We start from the raw sequence: 25,239 nt of genomic DNA, 5'->3' as shown, positions 1-25,239 counted from the left end.
GAAGAACAGCTGCCTTACTTGGTCTTCCACACTTCTTTACAGAGGATACTTCGGATATAATCAAGATGTGTGATGTAAGAAAATATATTTACACATTGTTAACGCACTTATGATACTGAATTCATTGCAGAGTAGTAGGGATGGAGAAAAAAATGATTCACTTAACTGTCATGATTTTGTTTTTGTGATTTTTTTTTTTTTTTTAAATAAATTAATAATTAATTAGCTTCATTTTAGTCTTTGTTTATAATAAAATTATTGCCCATACAGTGGCTTTTAGCCTAATTTGTGCTTCTCCAGTGGCTTGTTTTGACTGTCATCCCAGCCTTTTAGAGCATATATTGAAATGAAGTAAAATCATGATATGGCTTAGTGCAATTGTCATTCTTTTATTGGACCATTTCTATAATTTTATAGACCAAATCTATTACATGCCTTTTGAATTAGGATTGATACTGTCCATTTGTTTTAGGTTCATGGTGAAACCCTGGATGTCATTATGAAGGGAATGCGTGTTGGACTACTGATTGGACACGAAGGTGTCCTGAATGATGCATTTCCTCTTGATGTCTCCAACGTGGCTGTGGTGGTAGAAGAGACAATTGTTCTCCATAATCTCAGAGACATACCCACTGGCTTTGCTCTGTTAATGGGCACATTCTACTGCCTTAACCTTGAATATCCCCGCAGTATGAGGTACTCCTTCGAATTCCTGCAGAAAGTAATCATGAAGATTAAAACTGACCACTGTTCTGCCAAGATACATGGACTTCGAAACAAACTGCTGAGATATCATTTATAGACTGGTCTCAAACCATACATCGGAGGGAACATGTTACATTTGCAGTCTTTGTCTTCAGTTACTTAACACTGTTCAAATTTGATATTACCGACCATTTCAAGTAAAACCCAAGTACTGCTGAAAAATCTCAGAATTATAAATGTTTAGATGTGTTTTTAATGCAAGGTTGTTAATTTTGAGAATTTCTGAAACTTTTGCTGAGGGGACACTTAATGTTACTTTGCATTCTGTTCTTTAATTTAGCTGATTATAAGTGTTTTTAACTAACTGCTGGTGTTGTCATTTACAATTGCAAAGACTCTGTTCCTATAAGAAAGTATGTGAAAGATTAAATGGTTATACAATAGGTAACATAATGAAACTGTTAAATAATAATCCTTTACTTAAAACCTTTTTTTCCTAACATGAATTTTGATATTACCGACCATTTCAAGTAAAACCCAAGTACTGCTGAAAAATATCAAAATATAAATGTTTAGATGTGTTTTTAATGCAAGGTTGTTAATTTTGAGAATTTCTGAAGTTTTTGCTGAGGGGACACTTATTGTTACTTTGCATTCTGTTCTTTAATTTAGCTGATTATAAGTGTTTAACTGCTGGTGTTGTCATTTACAATTGCAAAGACTCTTTGTTATAAGAAAGTATGTGAAAGATGAAATTGTTGTGGAATTTTGTAACATAATGAAACCGTTTAATAATAATTAATAATAATTCCTTACTTAGAACCTGTTTTCCTGACATAAATTGTATCATAAAACCAATGTTAAATTTATGCAACATTGAACTATTTACAATAAAAATATTTTTGAGCAGATGATTTGTTGATTATGAGTTTTCAATAATGTAACCTAGTAAGTTGTCTTAACTTGGAGAATCAAGTTGAAACAACATTTGACAAAGTTGTTTAAACTCAGAGAATCAAGTTGAAACAATGAATGCTCATTAGCTAGTTAACTTGTAAAACACAACATTTTGAGTTGAAACAAAGAATATATTTAAGTTGAGTTAACTCATGTTTTTAAGGCAGCAGGTGAACTTTCGTTTCTAAGTTTAACAGACTCGAAATGTTTTACAGTGTAGTATTTAGTATATACCAGCCGGTAACTTAAGAAAATTTACCGGCCACAAATATTTTTTACCAGCCATGACACAGACACAGGCAGTTATGACACCAACATTTTAGATACCAGTGAAAATTCACATTCCTCTATTCCAGTTTGAAACCATTTAAAGAAGTAAACAGTCAGTAAAACAGTCAGTAATAAAATAAGACCAATCAAATTAAAAGCAAAAGCACAAATAAATACAATACATAAAAAATGAATAAACAGTGCTCTTCAACCAGGTCTAATACGCTTTAATGTACTAAAATTTAATAAAGTGGGTGTTAGAATATTTTATCTCTATTTATTGTTCCTCGTGCCTCATTCTCAGTCTTGTTCCTTTTTCATGGATTGAAAAGAATTGCAGGCCTGGGAGAGTCAGGAACATGAAGCCAACTGGTGTCCACCGACCTTCTCTACTTTTACTTGCAAACATCAGCATTTATACTGGGTTCAGGGGGGTGTAACAGCCAACCAATGAGAATATACATTACATTCTTATAGAATGTGAGACAAGTCCATTTATGGCCACTTTCCGGCTGAAGGCAGCCCTATCAGGCTTTCTCTCCTAACAACTACAGAGGGACCCTTTCTAGGCTGCTGAAACACACTCATTCATAGAGTCTCATTCATGAAACACGAGCAGAACGAATTTTTGTGTAAATCGTGTGTAAAGTGGTTCTGGCGTAAATCTTCGGATTCATTAAAATGTTCGTATTTTCCAAATGCTAGTTGGTACGAAAGAAATCTACACCTGCTCCCAGCCACGCGTAAATAGTGCGATTAACATCCGAACGTTTTGCTCATAAATAAGCTGCATTTTAATTCACCTTAACCGGGTACATATTTACACAGAATTTTGAAAAAATATTATATATAGTAATTATATATGTTTTTTCTTTTTACTTTTATTACGAGAGCCAATAGCATCTGCAAACGGAACACAAGTCCGCAAGTCTTTTTTTTAAATCTTTTTTTTTATTTTTTTTATTTATATTCAAGCTGTTTATTCATTTTTTTTTTATTTTTTTTTTTACAAGTCCGCAAGTCACAAGTGTTGCAGCTTCATGTCGAACCATTTTCTTTTCACTTCTGGGACTGTTCGATTAATTACGGAAGCGTATTGCATTCACTTGAGGAAAAAAAAATCTACTCTGTTTTTCTGAATTAATGAGTTAATTATCTCAGAATTACGAGATAATTTTTCATGAAAAAAAAGTTTTTGCTCTGTTTTTCTGAATTAATGACTTAATTATCTCAAAATTATGAGATAATTTTTTCTTGAAAGAAAAATATTTGCCTTGTTTTTCTGAATTAATGACTTAATTATCTCAGAATTATGAGATAATTTTTCATAAAAAAATATTTTGCTCTGTTTTTCTGAATTAACGAGTTAATTATCTCAGAATTCTGAGATAATTTTTCATAAAAAAAAAAATTTGCTCTGTTTTTCTGAATTAATGACTTAATTATCTTGTAATTCTGAGATAATTAACTCATTAATTCAGAAAAACAGAGTCGATTTTTTTTCCTCAAGTGAATGCAATACGCTTCCGTAATTAACAGATGAAACTCCATTAACTGCATCTGTAATATGCTGCCAAGCATTTTTACCTAAAGCATTTAAGTAAAATCCTTATTACCTAAAAAATCCTTTTTTTAGGACCTGATACGCCACTATGTACGCTTGAAAATAAAATGTGGCGTTTTGAATGAACTTCTGATAATAAAACTTCAATTTCTGCATCTGAGAAATTTCTCTTTTTCATTCACTTTTGAAAAGACATGTTGAAATCCTTCGTTTCGTGTCATAATATGATGCCCATATACAGGTGCTGGTCATAAAATTAGAATATCATCAAAAAGTTGATTTATTTCAAGAATTCAACTTAACAGGTGAAACTAATATATTATATAGTCTCATTACATGCAAAGTGAGATATTTCAAGCCTTTGTTTGTTATAATTTTGATGATTATGGCTTACAGCTTATGAAACCCACGAAATCAAAATCCCAGAAAATTAGAATATTACATGAAATCACACAGTAATTACACAGTGATACCATGGACATTGAACCAGGTTTTGGCAGAGCACTTTCCAGAGCACTTCATGCTTCCTTCAGCAGACAAGCTTTATGGAGATGCTTCCTTCATTTTCCAGCAGGATTTGCACCTGCACACACTGCCAAAAGAACCAAAACCTGGTTCAATGACCATGGGATTACTGTGTAATTACTGTGTGATTTCATGTAATATTCTAATTTTCTGGGATTTTGATTTTGTGTGTTTCATAAGCTGTAAGCCATAATCATCAAAATTATATGGTAATTGAGAGAATGAGCGTGCACGCGCGTCCCATTTACGACTGATTGGAATTTATTAACACACACACACATTTCACTATCACATCTGAGGGTTACAAAGTATTTGTGAATCAGGAGAAGAGTTTTCTGGAATGTCTCTTTACGCGCAAATCACTCACATATTTACTCGTATATTTACGACCCATTGACTGTACATTAAAACAGATGTGTGCAGAGAAGCAAGAACGTCTCTCCACTGCAACCCCTGTAGCCTCAAAGACCAAAGAGGAAGATAACTTTTTAAAGTTCAAGAGCAGTGAGTGTTTTTTTCTTTGTCCTCTGTTGTTTGGTTAACATTAACAACACCAGGATTATTAGGATGCTGTCACTTTAAGGCTGAATGCACGGATCATGCGTTTTGTGTTTGCGTTCGCTTAAGACATAATCAACTATGTAAGACTATATTTTTTGACATAATTTTGAGTGAATTTGTCCACTGAAGCGCAGGTAGGCATGAAAGAGAGCTCAACTTCACACACTGTCTGAGAGAAGTGTCTTTCAGGGCCACGCTTCAGATGTTAAACACACACACACACACACACACAAGTTACCAATTCCCTTTCGCTTGTTCCACTTCCTTGAACATTTACACTGGAGAGACTGAAACTTTCGAGATGATGAAGCACTGACCCGTCAACTGTACAGAGCGTCAATCACGCTTGTTCACGTTCATGTTGTCAGAAAATTGCATTTGTTAGAATTGAAAAAAATGCTATTGGCCAAATAGCGACTGACAGCGTTTCACACACTCGCCGATTTTTACTGCCGTTTGGCACATGGTGAGTGTTCATTATAGGCCCTGTTTCTCGATTATATATAATGTATCTTAGTAGAGAGAGTTTAAGAGGACAATGATGTTGAACTCACCCTTCACTGTGACATAAACAGCAGATCTTGATGTTGATGAGTTTGGTCTTCCATCTCTCTGTCCTTTACACCAGTACTGACCCTGATCAGACGTAAATACTCGTCTGATAGTGAGAGTGTCTCTGTTTACAGTGTAACGATAATCAGACGTCTGTAATATTACACTGTCTTTATACCACTCATATCTCCAGTCACTGTGATCAGAGTTTATCACACACTTCAGATCGACTGTTTCTCCAGTGAATACAGGACTGACTGGTGTCACAGTCACTGTAGATGTGGGTAAATCTGAGAAGAAAGACAGAAACACAAAATGACTCAAACATCTCTTTCAGTAAAAAAGCAAAAGAATTACATTTTGTAAATGTTTTGAGGATGTTGAAGATCTCAATGATGAAGTTTTATTGCAGCAACAGTGACAAAGTGCATTAAAGCCCCTGCGTTCATCAGAGTCAGAATAAACCCTGAATAATCTCTGCTCAAACATACTGCATTACATTCGTCTTCCAGCTCTACATGTAAATGAAGTTTTGTCTTAAAAGTAAATTGAGGATAACAATGAAAGTGAAAGCCTTCCGTTCCCACATCTTTGATATTGTTTGAGACGGGAACTCCATGTATCCTTCATGTATCTTCTGAACACAGGATTATTCTCGACGTCACACTGCCGTTTCACACTAGAAGTGATCGAGTTTCACTCCGGTGGTGTTTACATATTACTGAGATCAGGAGGAATCGTCTCTATGATAATTAAGCTCTTTTAGGGAAGAAACATATTCTAATACATATCTTGAAGTGGAAGCTGAGTCGGGGCAGACTGACATTTCTCACACTATATAGTTTATAGATGATTTTATCTCATATTTCCTAGTATTAGTTGTGTTTTGCTGTTGGACTGTCATTAGTTTTGTCATGTCTGTTGTTTTGAGGCTCTGGCTCCGTCACGATCTCAGACAAACACCTCTGACTCGCCATAGAAAGCAGAATGAAGCTCCTGAAGGAGAGATGAAGATCTCCAACTACAAGCTCATATGAGGAGATACTGAGTCTGAATCAACTTCATCAGACTATCTGAAGACTTCATGAACTCATTTAACATCATTATCTGTGAGTCTCGTCATTCTCTCTGACTTCAGCACAAAACTCATCTTTTCTATTAGTAAATATCTCCTGTAACCATAGCGACAGTGACTAAAGTAAATCTCAAAGATGGAGACGCCAACAACACTGGAAAGTCACAATTTACATGATGTTTTAAAACATATCCTGATAAAAATGTGCAACACACACAAGACATCTGAAGACAATCATGACTAAAAGTGAATTGCTTATAAGAACAGATGTGGCTGATACAGAAGATCATAAGTGTTGAAATATGGATTTTAAATGATCATTAAACAGATGTGAATATGAAGACTCACCTGATACAGTCAGTGTAAGAGCATCACTGAAGTCTGTGTGTGAGCCTGATCTCTCTCCTCTACAACTGTATTCACCACTGCGAGACACATCAGCTGTGAAACTGATCTTTGCTGTTGTTGTATATGGATATACAGTGTGTCCATCTCTAATCCAGCTGTATCTCCACTGAATGTCTCCTCCTCCCTGTATGTCACATGTGAGAGTGACTGTCTCTCCTCTGAACACACGCTGATATGGCTTCACCTTCACTACAGGTTTTCCTGTATTAATACACACATGAGTAAATATTGATTAAAACAGCATCACAGTCTCATGATCAATGTTAGTGTTTATGAACTCAAAACCTCCTTATGAGACAAACACTGTATTAAAAATGAAAGATAAAGTTTGCTGGAAGTTTGTATTGATTACATCAAATTTGTTTGTAATTATTGATAGACTATATACTGATAAACTTTGTATAAACTGAAAGACTGGGTAAAGTGTGCCATACATGTAAACTGAGTCTATAATACATGTGTGTTATTTTCTATTTGCGTGACACAGAATTGCAGCTTGTACAACATTTACAAATCTTACAAAATTTAAGAGTGTAAAAATATTACAGACTTAAACATGCAAAGTGATGAGGTCATGTGACAATGTAGCATATACAGTTAAATAATAAACTGTTGTACAGTAGAAAATGCTGGGTTGAAAAGATTGACAGCAGATTGGGTTAAATGTTTTTTAACCTAAATTTTGGAGTAAAAATACAACATTACAGGATTAAGATTAACCCAAAATAGTTTGAAAATAAAACCAGGAATATTGGACATTATTGAATCACTTTATAATCACATAATGACTATCAAAAGGTACAATTTTATTAAAAATGAGAATAAAGGCAAACATAGTCAAAAGTAACAGTGTGCATGAGAGAAGAAAAGCAGAAAAAAATGACGTCATACAGGAAGGTTTTTTTTTTTTTTTTTACCATTTCAATGAACACTGATGAATAAAACTTGCATTTAAGACCAAATCAGACTTTTTTTGTATATTATCCACCACCAACGAAAACATTACACTATAAAATTATGCATTGTTTTGAATATTGTATTGTATTAAATATTGCACCAACTTATTCAAGAAAACAAAGATAACAAGTTAACTCCCAAATTTCAGTTCACTCAACATTAAACTTGTAACTATAAATCTGTAATCTTAAGTTATTTAACCCTTAATCGCTGTTAAAAAAGGACAACATTTAGGCTGTTTGGGGTCATTTTGACCCCAAACTTTTAAAAAGCAATTGCATAAGGAAATATAAATTTTTTATATGGAAAACTATATATCATTTTTTTTATTTACTTCTCAACTATACATTTATGCTGTGTTTTTGTGGAAATTTTGAAGTTTTTTACCTATTTACTGCACAATTACATAACTAGGCCATAAATTGGCTCATGAAAAATGATTTTTTAAAGAAAAAATCACTTAAATGATGATCTTAATTAAATCTAAATAGTTTTTGGACATTGCTCTATGTGTTAGAGATAGAATACTGACATCTGCTGGTTTGTGGAAAAACTTTAGAAATTATAATTAAAGAAAGAAAGTGCAATGACCACATATATCCAATAGAGGGCCATAGAGACTCATTCATTTTCACTTTATTGTTTGTGATGCTTCAACTTCTCCTCACAACTTTGATATATATATTTTGTGAATATTTCTTTAAACATTTTGAAATACATAAAAAATCTGTATTTTTGTCAGAGTTAGAATTTGTTGTTGTTTTCTGATATATTTTGAATTATCTGCTTTTGCAAATTATTATACATACATTTGCAGAACCATTACAAGTCACCACTATGACATGACTGTGGTGTGTGTGTGTGTGTGTGTGTGTGTGTGTGTGTGTGTGTGTGTGTGTGTGTGTGTGTGTGTGTGTGTGTGTGTGTGTGAACAAGCTTGTTCCATGTTGCATATGTGACATTTTTCAGATTTATGCCAGTTTAGTTGATTTTATTTGCCAATTTCTATAAAAATGCTCTCTGTTGCAGTGACATAGATGTGTGTTTGTGTGTGTGTGTGTGTATGAGATAGAAAGTTCGTTCCACTTTGGGTTTATGCTCTAGTACCAGACCTTGATTTAAATGTAATTTTTTTTTAGATTTATGCCAGTTTTGTTTATTTTATTTGCCAATTTCTATAAAAATGCTCTCTGTTGCAGGGACATACACGTGTGTGTTTGTGTGTGTTTGTGTGTGTGTGTGTATGAGATAGAAAGTTTGTTCCACTTTGGGTTTATGCTCTAGGACCAGACCTTGATTTAAATGTAATTTTTTTTTAGATTTATGCCAGTTTTATTTATTTTATTTGCCAATTTCTATAAAAATGCTCTCTGTTGCAGTGACATACATGTGTGTGTTTGTGTGTGTTTGTGTGTGTTGTTGTGTGTGTGTGTATGAGATAGAAAGTTTGTTCCACTTTGGGTTTATGCTCTAGGACCAGACCTCGATTTAAATGTACATTTTTTTAGATTTATGCCAGTTTTGTTTATTTTATTTACCAATTTCTGTAAAAATGCTCTCTGTTGCAAACACATACATTTGTGTGTTTGTTTATGTGTTTGTGTGTGTCTGTGTGTGTGTGTGTATGAGATAGAAAGTTCGTTCTACTTTTTATTTATGCTCTAGGACCAGACCTTGGTTTATATGTATAAATTTTCAGATTTATAATGGATTTAATTTTATTTTTTTGACAAACAAAATAAAAAAAAGTCATTTTTTTCATTTTCCCATTCATTTTCAATGTGGGGTCATTTTGACCCCAAACAGCTTAAACGGTAAATTTTTTTTTACACACCTTTAGAACAACCAAATCAAGCCCAGTTTTTTTGTGCATGTTTAGATAGGTTATTTAGGAAAAGTCCCAGAGTTTCATGCCTCTGATATGAAGGTAACATTTTTAAAAAATGAAAGAAAAGTCCATTGGGGTCATAATGACCCCAAACAGCGATTAAGGGTTAAGAAACTACCTAAAGTTTATAACAATTATCCAACAGATCTACATGGTTGCCTAAAAAAAATATAGAGCTATATTATAATAGTTTAGTTTTAATAACATTACTGAACACAAATAAACCACAAGAATAACACTGACATTATAACATGTGCATAAGATACTGAACTCTCTGCCTGAGACACGAGTGCACATGTGAAAGAATATGAGCAAGTGAATGAATGAGAGAGCGTGAATTCCTCCACTAAACAACAACACTGAACAAACACTGAACGTTTATCATTACAGATTATATAACAGTGTGTTGAGTCTGAACACACACTGAACACACTTCACCGCCAATTCCCATGATCTGCTTAATTCAGTCATGAAGAAGATGCTGTCACTTTAAGGCTGAATGCACGGATCATGTGTTTTGTGTTTGCGTTCGCTTAAGACATCACCGACTAAGTAGGACTATGTTTTTTGACGTAATTTCGAGTGAATTTGTCCACTGAAGCGCAGGTAGGCATGAAAGAGAGCTCAACTTCACACACTGTCTGAGAGAAGTGTCTTTCAGGGCCGCTTCAGATGTTAAACACACACACACACACACACACACACACACACACACACACACACACACACACACACACACGCGAGTTACCAATTCCCTTTCGCATTTTCCACTTCCTTGAACATTTACATTGGAGAGGCTGAAACTTTCGTGATGATGAAGCACTGACCCGTCAACTGTACAGAGCGTCATTCACGCTTGTTCACGTTCATGTTGTCAGAAAATTGCATTTGTTAGAATTGAAAAAAATGCTATTGGCCAAATAGCGACTGACAGCGTTTCACACACTCGCCGATTTTTACACGCATTTATAGCTCATGGTGAGTGTTCATTATAGGCCCTGTTTACACTATTTAATAATAAAGTAGTTCAGTCTGAACAGTGTCTCGATTATATATAATGTATCTTAGTAGAGAGAGTTTAAGAGGACAATGATGTTGAACTCACCCTTCACAGAGAGAGAAACAGCAGAGCTTGATGTTGATGAGTTTGGTCTTCCATCTCTCTGTCCTTTACACCAGTACTGACCCTGATCAGACTCAGTAGCTCCTCTGATAGTGAGAGTGCCTCTGTTTACAGTGTAACGATAATCAGACGTCTGTAATATTACACTGTCTTTATGCCACTCATATCTCCAGTCACTGTGATCAGGGTTTATCACACACTTCAGATCGACTGTTTCTCCAGTGAATACACGACTGTCTGGTGTCACAGTCACTGTAGATGTGGGTAAATCTGAGAAGAAAGACAGAAACACAAAATGACTCAAACATCTCTTTCAGTAAAAAAGCAAAAGAATTACATTTTGTAAATGTTTTGAGGATGTTGAAGATCTCAATGATGAAGTTTTATCGCAGCAACAGTGACAAAGTGCATTAAAGCCCCTGCGTTCATCAGAGTCAGAATAAACCCTGAATAATCTCTGCTCAAACATACTGTATTACATTCGTCTTCCAGCTCTACATGTAAATGAAGTTTTGTCTTAAAAGTAAATTGAGGATAACAATGAAAGTGAAAGCCTTCCGTTCCCACATCTCTGATATTGTTTGAGACGGGAACTCCATGTATCCTTCATGTATCTTCTGAACACAGGATTATTCTCGACGTCACACTGCCGTTTCACACTAGAAGTGATCGAGTTTCACTCCGGTGGTGTTTACATATTACTGAGATCAGGAGGAATCGTCTCTATGATAATTAAGCTCTTTTAGGGAAGAAACATATTCTAATACATATCTTGAAGTGGAAGCTGAGTCGGGGCAGACTGACATTTCTCACACTATATAGTTTATAGATTTTATCTCATATTTCCTAATATTAGTTGTGTTTTGCTGTTGTACTGTCATTAGTTTTGTCATGTCATTAGTTTTGAGGCTCTGGCTCCATCACGATCTCAGACAAACACCTCTGACTCGCCATAGAAAGCAGAATGAAGCTCCTGAAGGAGAGATGAAGATCTCCAACTACAAGCTCATATGAGGAGATACTGAGTCTGAATCAACTTCATCAGACTATCTGAAGACTTCATGAACTCATTTAACATCATTATCTGTGAGTCTCGTCATTCTCTCTGACTTCAGCACAAAACTCATCTTTATTGAACTCAATTACTTAAATGTCATTTTCTGTTCTCATTATACTCATAAATATCTCCTGTAGTGACAGTAGCTGCATTTACATGGAGCCTAATTGTAACGACTGGACGATTAAACACCACTAACATAACGAAAATATATGTCCAATATGAATGATCAATATATTAAATGGTTTAACCTTATTTTTGAAAATATACAGAATAATATATTATGTTAATATAAAACAATATATTGAATAATACAGAAGGAATTGTCAACAATATATTTACTAATATATCATACTGTATGTAATTTTATATTTAGAAATACACTTCATAATATATAGATGTATATGTGATCAGATATTGTACTGCATGTGTAATATTGCAGATATATGTACTTATGCAAAACAATATGTATACACATTATATTTTTTAAAATTATTTACACTATAAATGTTAATTTTTTTCAAGCTAGTTACTTTTAAAGCATAAGCACACCTACATGTACTAAAGTATTTAATCAAGAGACTATCACTGTTCTGCTTTAAAATATAGTAATTATAATCTTAATGGTGTTTAGTCAATCATCAACAGAATCACAGGCTCGACTCTTCAGCACAAATGACCCCAGAAACTCACACATACCAGAAGAACTTTTATATTCCAAAAAAATAGAATATTAAACACTAACAGATCTCCCCCTATATTAATATTGAGCAAAACACATTAAATAACATTTAATTTTAACATCTGCTCTTCTTTCAGAAGTCAGTCAGAAGTAAAGCATGCTGGGAACTAGAAATCTGTTATAACTCCGTGAACGTGTGTGTGTGTGTGTGTGTGTGTGTGTGTGTGTGTGTGTGTGTGTGTAATATGTGTGAATATACATTTACATTTATATGAGAACATGTAGGCCTATGTGCAATATATGTACACAATAAAGGATACAACTTTGTGAATATTACACGTAATGCTATTTTAATTTATAAATATTATAGATTCATTAATATATAGCCATACATGGACAATGCATATATTGCAGTATATTGAAAAATATAAGCAATATTTTCCCATATAGCGAAATGTATTATGTAATATATCGCATTGTATTTTGCAGTATATTCTGATATATTGTTGTACTATAAGGGACACCATCGTTCCACTTAATCTTTACAACTCCTCTCCCAGGAAGACTCTGTGATGTCTGGTTGCCCCACTGTGAATTATCACCCTTTTGCTCCACTCACACACTTCAAAGACACTTGGGACATTTTATTGTTCTCAATGAGAGAACAGTACAGGCCACACATACACACACACAAAAAAAAAGAAAAGAAAAAGAAAATAATAAATAAATAAATAACAGACATGCAATCCCATAGAAATGGAATTATCTCCACTAATTCATTGACAAATCTGCTTAATGAATTAACATGCATTTCCCCAGTACATTTTGTATATTATTACTGTTTGTATGTTGTCTTTTTATATTGTATAATGTTATGCATGCCTGATGATAGAACTAGTAGTTAATGTAACCCCATCAAAAGGATGTCTCCTATCAAAATATTCTTAATTTAATGACTCACACTTTGGTGGACATCACCATCTCATAGAATGCAGTTTGTGTTTGTTACATTTATCAGAGTATAAATGCACACAAACAGCAGCAGATTACGCCAATCATGCAAATGAGTCAGCTTTTCAAACAAAGGAATTTCCCGCTTAAGAATCGCACATTTCTCATTGGTCAAGCCAAAACTCAAGGGTGTGAGCTCGGTGGAACTTTAAAGGGGTCATATGATGGTTCTAAAAAGAACATTAGTTTGTGTATTTGGTTTAATGCAATGTGTTTACATGGTTTTAGGTTAAAAAAAGTAATAATTTTACATATTTTACTTTCTGAAACAAGTCGATTTTTACAAAGCTCATCGTTCTGAAAAGCGTGTTGTGCTCTGATTGGCCAGCGATCCAGTGCATTGTGATTGGCCCAAAAACCTTAAGTGTGTGACAGAAGAGTTGATAGACTATCAATACTGAGTGTTCGCTGGACGAACAGATTAATTGATGGTAATATTAAGTCAGTTACATGAATTTAATTAAATTGACTGATCTGAATATACAGATTAATCCACATCAGTCGGAATGAATTGGCCAGATCTGATTAAAATTTAATTTGGATTGTAAGGTGTGGTTTATTCCTTTTGTAATCCGATCAAGAGGACATTTAACACTTGATTGGATTGAAAAACGAAACTAGAGAGTGCTGCACATGTGCAATGGCGTAGAAAAGGTGTAATGACGAATGACGCGCTGAACGAGCTGTTCTTCCTGTTGAATAAAGTGTCATAAATGAGTGTCCTGTCATTCTGAAATTCTCTTACCACTCATTGTCTGTGAAATGGACCAGGACAGTCCTCGTTTCAGACTCTCATCCACAGACGACACAGTTTTGGGCACGGCAAGGGGCACTTTTACTGCTTAATAAATAAAAGCAGCATGGCTCAATGGATCATGTGCTCATCGTCGCATAATTACAGTAGGACCCGAAATAGATAAATAATAAATCTGCTTTTTAAAACAAAACTAAAAAATGGGATGGTTAGTGTAGCCAAGTCAATAGGGGGCACTGCTGAGGGTATCCGTAGAGGGTGTAATTTCCCTTTAAAAATGCCACTTCCTATGAGTGGAATGGTTGCAGTGTCTGAAATTTTTGCCATGGGCTGCGTTCCAGTCCACTTTTAGACACGCACTTGTGAATTTCCCTAAGCACTTCTCCTCGGGGGAATCCCTGCCACTATTTTGAAGTGCGTTCCACTTCGTGAAGTGGACGAGGGAAGTTTATATGGACAGACCCTTGTTCCCTCGATTTTGACCGAGGGAGCGAGTCTCCTTCATATGTACACTTCAGGCACCTATATGTCCCACAATGCAGTGCAATTGTGACGTCACCACAGATCTCGTCTAATCACCACCACAGCAAACAACTCTCTGGGCCCTATCTTGCACCCAGCGCAATTGACTTTGTACACCGACGCATGTTTCATTCCTATTTTGCACCCACGCAAAGCGGACTTTTCCCTCAACAGAAGCACGTTGGTTAACTAAGAAATACACTTGCGCTCCCAGGGGCGGTTCAGCTCAAAGAGGAGGCGTGTTCCGGCGCAAACGTTCCCTCATGCTATCTAGATAGATAGATAGATAGATAGATAGATAGATAGATAGATAGATAGATAGATAGATAGATAGATAGATAGATAGATAGATAGATAGATAGATAGATAGATAGATAGATAGATAGATAGATAGATAGATAGATAGATAGATAGATAGATAGATAGATAGATAGATAGATAGATAGATAGATAGATAGATAGATAGATAGATAGATAGATAGATAGATAGATAGATAGATAGATAGATAGATAGATAGATAGATAGATAGATAGATAGATAGATAGATAGATAGATAGATAGATAGATAGATAGATAGATAGATAGATAGATAGATAGATAGATAGATAGATAGATAGATAGATAGATAGATAGATAGATAGATAGATAGATAGATAGATAGATAGATAGATAGATAGATAGATAGATAGATAGATAGATAGATAGATAGATAGATAGATAGATAGATAGATAGATAGATAGATAGATAGATAGATAGATAGATAGATAGATAGATAGATAGATAGATAGATAGATAGATAGATAGATAGATAGATAGATAGATAGATAGATAGATAGATAGATAGATAGATAGATAGATAGATAGATAGATAGATAGATAGATAGATAGATAGATAGATAGATAGATAGATAGATAGATAGATAGATAGATAGATAGATAGATAGATAGATAGATAGATAGATAGATAGATAGATAGATAGATAGATAGATAGATAGATAGATAGATAGATAGATAGATAGATAGATAGATAGATAGATAGATAGATAGATAGATAGATAGATAGATAGATAGATAGATAGATAGATAGATAGATAGATAGATAGATAGATAGATAGATAGATAGATAGATAGATAGATAGATAGATAGATAGATAGATAGATAGATAGATAGATAGATAGATAGATAGATAGATAGATAGATAGATAGATAGATAGATAGATAGATAGATAGATAGATAGATAGATAGATAGATAGATAGATAGATAGATAGATAGATAGATAGATAGATAGATAGATAGATAGATAGATAGATAGATAGATAGATAGATAGATAGATAGATAGATAGATAGATAGATAGATAGATAGATAGATAGATAGATAGATAGATAGATAGATAGATAGATAGATAGATAGATAGATAGATAGATAGATAGATAGATAGATAGATAGATAGATAGATAGATAGATAGATAGATAGATAGATAGATAGATAGATAGATAGATAGATAGATAGATAGATAGATAGATAGATAGATAGATAGATAGATAGATAGATAGATAGATAGATAGATAGATAGATAGATAGATAGATAGATAGATAGATAGATAGATAGATAGATAGATAGATAGATAGATAGATAGATAGATAGATAGATAGATAGATAGATAGATAGATAGATAGATAGATAGATAGATAGATAGATAGATAGATAGATAGATAGATAGATAGATAGATAGATAGATAGATAGATAGATAGATAGATAGATAGATAGATAGATAGATAGATAGATAGATAGATAGATAGATAGATAGATAGATAGATAGATAGATAGATAGATAGATAGATAGATAGATAGATAGATAGATAGATAGATAGATAGATAGATAGATAGATAGATAGATAGATAGATAGATAGATAGATAGATAGATAGATAGATAGATAGATAGATAGATAGATAGATAGATAGATAGATAGATAGATAGATAGATAGATAGATAGATAGATAGATAGATAGATAGATAGATAGATAGATAGATAGATAGATAGATAGATAGATAGATAGATAGATAGATAGATAGATAGATAGATAGATAGATAGATAGATCGTTTATTATAAAAGCATACATCTAGCTTACACATTTACCCAAATTATCATACGCCTGTTTAACCGGAGTTAATTTGGGTGTGTTTCTCCATCCCCAGTGTCACTTCTCTTTGTTTTACGCCCCTGACGAGAACGTCGCTCTCCTCGGCTGTGAACCGCTCCTGGCGCGCGCCTGGCAAATCCGCCGTTATAATAGGAATCCGCTATAGAACAAGCGCGCCTGCTCTTAAAGGGAATGTGAGATGGCGCTCTGATTGGTTTATTTCACGTTACGCCCAAACCACACCTATGAATAATGAAGCTACTTCAGACCAACCCCTTTTAGATTTGCGCCGGGCGCAAGAGTCATTTATAGCAACAGTGCCCATGACCCGCCCACAAAGTTACTTGCGCTTTGCGCTTGACACTTGCGTTTCAGATCGTTAAAATAGGGCCCTCTGATATATTAATTATATATATATATATATTTATTTTTATTTTTTTTTTTTAAACAACCCAAACATATCTATAAACATTTGGATGCTGCATTACACAAATTTTTAAAGGGAAAAAAAAAAAAAAGTAATAAATCGACTCCACAGCTGATTCCAAGTGATCAAGGACGTTCCAATTCAGCTTATTGCAGTTTCCGCCAGTAGTGGGCACTCGTGCACCGCAAGAAATGACGTACATCCGAGTGAACGAGACAGAGGGAAGTTAGCGAGTGGTCGCTGGAAGAACAAGCTCTGGTAGGTCTATTTTAAAGGGGTCTTTGAAGGGTTGTGGTCAAAATCTCTTGTCTCTTAAATAATTAAATCAGTATGTTTTGGCAGTCTGTCCTGATGATAGTGAGCTCAGGTCCTCTCCAACCTTGAGGAAATTGTGATTCTCTAGTGCTTTTGTGTGTGTATTGGATATTCTGTGCCGGTCCTGTATAGGAGTTATGGAACACTTCGGTATGCAACAACAGACTCAGAGACGCCTTTCCACGACCTCCAAGGTCACCAGAGGACTAAATCTAGGAATCAGGCGACAAATATAATGGCGGCATACTCTCATATCTATCCTTGTGTGTCTCACTGGTGTGAGATTTTGTGTACGGTAGAGTATGGCCTGCGACCTCCTCGTGAGACTCTGACGCTGGCTCTACCGATGAAACTGCAAACTATTCTTCAGTAAATTTGTATCTATTTGATTGAACCTCACAACTCCTGGTCTTCTTTCATCATATCTGGTTCTGGGTCCTTAAGCTGTAACCCCCTAACATCATGAACTGAGAATTACAATTTTCCTTGACCTTTTGACAGTTAAGTGTTCGTTATACTATAAAAATACCCTGTAAGTTTCAAAACTCAAAACTGCTTTTATTGAAACCATGGCCAGAAAACAACAGGATCTCAAAAGTGGAGACTTGTGACGTCAGAAAGCTGCGAAAGACCAACTTTGCAGAAGAAGAATATCAACGTATGTCTACGTCACCGTGTCTTTGGCTCTGCCCACTGGATCGTTAGTGAATAGTGACATGAGAACGAGAACAGATCGACTCAGGATCAATACCATTACCTTCCAAAGGATCCTAAAGCTAGGCTTTTTTTTTTCTCAACAATGTGAATATCTCAGCAGTGCATTATTTGTTTGTATCCGGTGCATTTCACAGTGGATTATTTTCAGTGTTGGGGGTAACGAGTTACAAAGTAACAGATTACAGTCAAGATATACATTTTTGGGGTAATAAAGTAACGCATTACACTAAAAATATCGGTAACTACACTACTTTACTTGACTATAGGAATGCGCTTTCCTGTGTTACCCAAGCTGTGTTTGCTTGTGTGTAAAGTTCTGATCGGTTTAAGTGGTGTGTGCATGCGTGGTGCGAAGGAGAGAGGGAAATGGAGATGGAGATGGAGATGGAGACAGGGGGTTTCGGCCAGTGACGATATTCACAATACTTTCAGTTTATTGCTCGAAAGGACAAAAATATTCGTGTGAAATGCACTCTATGCCCAGGCGACAAGTGTCTTTCAACTGCTGCCAACTCAATGAGCAACCTGTCAAAGCACTTGTCATCCCAGCATGGTAATACAAAACGTCTCGGGTTACGACTGTAACCCTCGTTCCCTGAGAAGGGAACGAGACGCTGCGTCGAGAATCGACACATTGGGGAACGCCTTCAGCGTGACGCGTCTGAAGCCTGTATGGAACTAGTCCAATCTTGATTGGTGTTACGTGATGTCGTCACCCGTGACGTTGCATGTGACGGTGAAGCGGAAGCTATAAAAAGGACACCGGAACATAACAGCGCTAGCTTTCAATTGGTCGAAGCAAGTCGTTCTCAGGAGCGCGAAAAGTGTGGCCGAGGGACCCAGCGTCTCGTTCCCTTCTCAGGGAACGAGGGTTACAGTCGTAACCCGAGACGTTCCCTTTCGAGGGAACTCGCGCTGCGTCGAGAATCGACACATTGGGGAACGAAATGCCCACTGCGCCACACTGAGAGAATACGCCCTGGTATGAAGCAATCGGGCATACTCAAAACGAGAGAACCCGTGAACCCGGGTTAGAGGGCAGATCCAAACTGTAGTGTTTTATAAAAGTGTGAGGGGAAGCCCAGCCTGCAGCATCACAGACCTCTTGGAGGGAAACTCCTGCTAGCAGAGCTTTAGAGGAAGCCACCCCTCTAGTGGAATGGGCTTTTAACGCTAGAGGTGAAGGCAAACCACGCACCTCATAAGCTGAAGAAATTGTTTCCACTATCCATCTGTTAATAGTTTGTTTTGAAGCAGGTGACCCCTTCCTTGGGGACCCAAAGCACACAAGTAGTTGATCCGATTTCCTCCAGCCCGAAGTTCTTTGCACATAGATTTCCAGGGCCCTAATCGGGCATAGTAGATGTAATTTAGCTTGCTCATCCGACACATGCGGTGGAGGATGAAAGGCCTGGAGAATTATGGACCGTGCCACATTAGACGGCACCTTAGGCACATTCAGCCAGGTCTAGGGTGGAGAATAGCCTTTACTTTGCCGGGAGCGAACTCGAGGCAGGAAGGAGCGACAGATAGAGCCTGCAGGTCCCCTACTCTTTTTAGGGACGTGATGGCGAGCAGGAACGCTACTTTAGCAGACATAAATTTCTCAGTCACCTCATCCAAAGGTTCAAAGGGTGCCACAGATAACACCTCAAGAACCACTGTCAGGTCCCACGTGGGGACCCTAGACTGGATGACAGGCCTCATCCTCCTAACTCCACGAAGGAAACGTACTATAAGTGGGTATCTCCCCAAAGTGCCCACCCCTAAAGGCGTGTGGAAGGCAGCTAAGGCCGCCACATAGACCTTAAGTGTGGACGGGGAGAGCCCGTCCGAGAAACGACTCTGAAGGAACTCCAGCACTGAAGCCACGGGGCAGTAACTGGGTCCACTTGATGTTCTCTGCACCATAAAGTGAATACATTCCATTTTAACGCATACAGTTTCCTCGTGGAGGGGGCTCTAGAGTTTAAAATGGTCTCGACAACCTCGGTTGAGAGGCCGACATTTAAGAGTTGGTCCCCCTCAGGGGCCAAACCCACAGCTTCCATAGCTCTGGTCGAGGGTGGAAAATTGTGCCCTCGGCCTGAGACAGAAGGTCTCTCCTGATCGGAATTTGCCACGGAGGACCTGCTAGGAGAACCATAATGGCCGAAAACCACACTCGGGCCGGCCAGTACGGGGCTACTAGGAGCAGGCTGATCCCGTACCGCCGGACCCTCTCTAGAACCCCTGGGAGCAGAGCAACCGGGGGAAATGCGTACAGACGAAGCCTCGGCCACGTCTGCACCATGGCATCCAGTCCGAGAGGAGCTGGAAGCGTGAGGGAGTACCAGAGCAGACAATGGGTGTTCTCTTGAGAGGCGAACAGGTCCACCTCCGCCTGACCAAATTCCCTCCATATCAACTCCACCACCTCGGGGTGGAGTCTCCATTCCCCGGGCCTCAGCCCCTGCCTCGACAGGATGTCTGCTCCCACATTGCTGTCCCCAGGGATAAACATTGCCCTGAGTGAAAGAAGTTTCCCCTGGGCCTATAGAAGAACCTGATGCGCCAGTCTGCACAGAGGGCGCGATCTCAGGCCCCCCTGTCGATTTATATATGACACCACCGACATATTGTCTGTTCGCACTAGAACATGATGGCCTCTGAGATCCGGAAGGAAATGTCTGAGGGCCAGACACACTGCCATCATCTCCAAGCAATTGATGTGCCAAGAAAGATGATGGTCCTTCCAAGTACCCCTGGTGTAGCGGCCTTCCATAACCGCACCCCAGCCTGTGAGGGAGGCATCCGTGGTTAGAATCTTTCTCTGACACGGTGCCCCCAACACAGGACCAAGGGACAGGAACCCTGGTCTCTTCCACATGACCAAAGAACGAAGGCATCTGCGCGTTACTTTGATCGTGCGAAAAGGGTTGCCCCTCGGGGAAAACCCTCTGGTCCTGAGCCACCACTGCAGGGCCCTCATGTACAGCAGGCCAAAAGGAATCACGTTGGACGCTGCTGCCATAAGGCCCAACACCCTCTGAAAGTGTTTGACAGTGATGGCCTAGCTTGAGACTCGTTACTGTGTTCAAGATAGTATCTACCCGAGCAGGAGACAACTGTGCCCGCATCGTGATAGAATCCCACACTACCCCCAGGAAAGTGGTTCTCTGTAGAGGAATTAAGGAACTTTTCTTGGCATTGAGTCTTAAACCTAAGCACCTTAGATGGTTCAGAACAACATCTCGATGTTGAACCGCCATCTCTACCGATTGTGCCAAAATGAGCCAGTCGTCGATATAATTGAGGATGCGAATGCCTTGAAGTCTCAGAGGAGCAAGGGCCGCATCCATGCATTTCGTGAAGGTGCGAGGAGACAGTGCTAGGCCGAATGGAAGAACTCTGTACTGATACGCTTTTCCCCCGAAAGCGAATCTCAGGAACTTCCTGTGTTGGGGAAGGATGGAAATATGGAAGTAAGCATCTTTCAGATCTATCGTGACAAACCAGTCCTCGGACCTGATCTGACTCACGATAAGAGGTATAGTCAACATTTTGAACCTGTATCTCCTCAGAGACCGGTTCAATACCCTTAGATCTATTATAGGTCGTAACCCCCCATCCTTTTTGGGAACTATAAAATACCGACTGTAGAACCCGGCCTCCCTTTCCTGAAGAGGAACTTGCTCTATGGCCTCCTTTGCTAAGAGGGACTGAACCTCTTGCTCCATAACCTGACCCTGCTCTGGGCTGACCAGTGTGTGAACCACCCCACTGAATCTTGGTGGACGATACTCGAACTGAATTCTGTACCCCTTTTCCACTGTGCGCAGGACCCACTGAGATATATTTCGAAGACCCTTCCAGGTGTCTAGATAATCTACTAGGGGGATCAGTCTCTCGGGACTGACCTCGGGTGTTGTAATTGAAATATCGGTGGCCTGAAGCATTTGTTTGGCAGGAACTAACCGACATAATTTTATTGCAGGCCTCGTGAGAGGGAACGCAATCGACAGAGCCGCATCGTTTTCGGGCGGACACTGCGATTTGCGTTCGCTGAAAACCGATGTGTCCCGAAGCGCACATAGCGGCGGGGAGCACAAATCGATTTCCTGAGGGCTCCGTGAAGGAGCTTGATGTTGTTGCTCTATCACGGGGGGGACCACCCTCAGACGCGTCAGGACCTCTTCGCCGAAGCCTTCCTCGCCTGAATGACAGTCCTCAGATCTGTCCTGGGCCCAGAAGACTTTGGCTGAGAATGTTGCCCTCGGACCCAGACCTTCCTCGGGGGGGCACGAGAAGCAACACTCTCCTTCTGCTGCTGCAGGTGTGAGGAGCTGGCGGCTGCCTCTTGGGACTGCCCCCTGGCAGCAGACCCATGAGACTTGGAACGACGGCGGGGAATGGGATGTTTTAGAGCGGCCGATTGTCGTTTCGTCTCCTGAAACCGATCGACGACAGTGTTGACTGCGTCGCCGAAAAGGCCAGAAGACGAAGCGCCCTCGAGCGCTGCCCGTGCATGCTCCGCTCCGAGACAAACAACACAGAGCACGTGTGTGTCACCCTCGCTTAAATAGCGTGGGCAAGGGGACGCACACTGTCTGAAATGCTTCTCTTTCTCCATCAAAATACCTTACCGAACAAACAACACCAAATAAGACACACAGTCACATATAACGCTTGCTGAAGAACAGAAAGCTAGCGCTGTTATGTTCCGGTGTCCTTTTTATAGCTTCCGCTTCACCGTCACATGCGACGTCACGGGTGACGTCATCACGTAACACCAATCAAGATTGGACTAGTTCCATACAGGCTTCAGACGCGTCACGCTGAAGGCGTTCCCCAATGTGTCGATTCTCGACGCAGCGTCTCGTTCCCTCGAAAGGGAACTTGTGGCGAAAGATCCTGCTCGCCGGTCATTTGAAGGAGTCACTCAGAAGCCGACCCCACCGAAACAAGCCAAGCTTTTCTCAAGTCTTGGAGCACGGCAGGTTTAACACAAAAAGAAATGAGCAGGCTAGTTGGAGGGTTTAATGTAGAAGACATGCTTCCCCTGTCGACCACTGAATCGCCCGGGTTTAGAAAAATACTAGATAAAATACCCGCCGCGACTCGCAATCCCACGTCTGACAGGAAAACATTTTCCCATTACCAGGACAAGTGTTATTCCGACATGGAATCGAAGCTCAAAAGAACTTTCGAGTCCCTGGATCATGTGTCTACCACCGCAGACATTTGGTCCGCCAACAACAAACGTTACTTAGGAATGACGGTGCACTGGATAGACAGCATTAGTTTTAAACGCGAGAAGGCTGCTCTTGCCTGCAAGAGGGTGAGAGGAAGACACACTTACGATGTCATGCAAATAGAACAGGTTCATTCAGCCTTTGGACTATCAAATAAAGTAACAGCATGTGTCACCGATAATGGGTGGCGTGATTGATAATGAGTGAAACGTGCACCAACGTGCTCGTATCTCTAACGGAGGAGCGGAAGCATAAAAGGAGGAGCGACGACAGTGGTGATCGAGAGAGGACAGGCCTGAACTTGTGTTGTGTTTTGTTTTGTTTTATTTTATTGTGACTGCAGTCGTCCATGAGGGGCTGCTGTCTTTTACTTTCGTTTTGTATTTGTTTTATTTTCATCATTAAAATGTGTGAATGTTTGCCAGTTCCCGCCTCCTTCTTCCCATAACAACATACCTCATTACAGTCTGACTCTGACGAGCCATCTGATGATGATGAGGAGGAGGAGGAGGAGGTCACTTTTACTGATGTTGCCGAAGCACTCTCCACAGAATCAGATGAGAAATTTTCACTGCCGCCTCATCTGTGCTGTGCATCATATACAAGTGATCTCAAAAAATGACCTGGAGAAATGGCTGACCAGTAACAATGACTGTAAAGCAGTTTACAGAAGTGTGCAGCTCTCTGGACAAAAACTAGTCGCTCTACTGTGGCTTCAGACCAGGCTGAGGATGTGCTAAAAAGAAAGCTCATCATACCCACTGCTACACGCTGGAACTCGACTCATGACGCCTTGTCTCTCATCACAGAAATCCCAATCAGAGATTTAAACACCATTTTTTCTAGACTGAGTGTAAAGGGTCTAGATTCTAGAAGTTCCTGAAGGAATATTGTGAGAGTGATTAAAAGTGATTCTTTGTTTATAGTAATGTTGCCTTAAGTTTATTCATTTAATTGGATAGCCGTGTGGGAAACCCTCTAGTGATCTGGGATCTCCTACCCAAACAAAATTGGAGTGGCGTATCGAGAGCAGTTAAAAAGCACCCCTATTGACCCATTACAGTTAGTATGCAACAACAGCGGGAAACTATGTGCAGTGTGCGCATGTCAAAAGATCAAATCCGATCAGAAGCTTATGACATATAAACACGCACATCAACCCGATCACATTTTTAGCGTCCATGTAAAGACTACGTTCGGATTCATCAATCAATCAAGCAAAAAGTGTCCATGTAAACGTAGCTGAAACGTAGTGACTAAAGTAAATAGCAAAGATGGAGACGTCCTTAACTGGAATGACACAATTTACATGATATTAAAGTAAATCAGAAAATTCACAAAAACATGCAACAAACACAAGTTGTGCAGTGCAGAATGACCGTCTCACTGAATCACATCATATAAAACTATATTGTCCAGTGCTGATCTGTCCACACAGCACAGTTTACTTAATGTTGGCATGAAATGGAAATTCAATCTATTTTCTAAATGCATGTTACTGATTCATCCATATTGTTTTTTTTTGTTTTTTTTTCACCCTGTAAATTTTCATCAAAGTATTACAACTGGATCTTCAGATGAAATGACAGATTACTCAGACTTATTTTTTAAAATATAATTTAGTCCACTTAAACTCTCACTTAAACATTCAGATCTTCCTCTGTTCTTGAGTGCAACATTCACATTTCATAATATAATTAATAAACAGTGACAGCTGAAGCATAGAAACAAGGCCCTGCCATAAAGTTATTTCACTACTTCTGTTTCATTGTGACTTCAA

The 25,239-nt window shown here is 38.4% G+C and overlaps 1 protein-coding gene across 2 annotated transcripts in view; it reads right to left on the bottom strand.

Annotated features, from left to right (window-relative positions):
* Positions 1–366: 366 nt before the first annotated feature.
* LOC308687103 (cell adhesion molecule CEACAM5-like) overlaps positions 367–25,239 on the bottom strand; it is a 74,049-nt gene continuing 49,176 nt past the window's right edge. For both annotated transcript variants that reach the window (XM_081359367.1, XM_081359366.1), the window contains exons 5-8: positions 10,568–10,855; positions 6,558–6,818; positions 5,137–5,424; positions 367–712 (exon numbers count right to left, since the gene is read on the bottom strand). In XM_081359367.1, the coding sequence (XP_081215493.1) occupies positions 669–712; positions 5,137–5,424; positions 6,558–6,818; positions 10,568–10,855 (881 nt within the window). In that variant the 3' untranslated portion in view covers positions 367–668. The remainder of the gene's footprint in view (positions 713–5,136; positions 5,425–6,557; positions 6,819–10,567; positions 10,856–25,239) is intronic.

This window comes from Scardinius erythrophthalmus, assembly GCF_964197995.2.
Source record: "Scardinius erythrophthalmus genome assembly, chromosome: 2".
NCBI classification, from domain to species: domain Eukaryota; kingdom Metazoa; phylum Chordata; class Actinopteri; order Cypriniformes; family Leuciscidae; genus Scardinius; species Scardinius erythrophthalmus.
The sequence above is the reverse complement of the archived record's forward strand: the minus strand, read 5'-3'. Positions and strand labels throughout refer to the sequence as shown.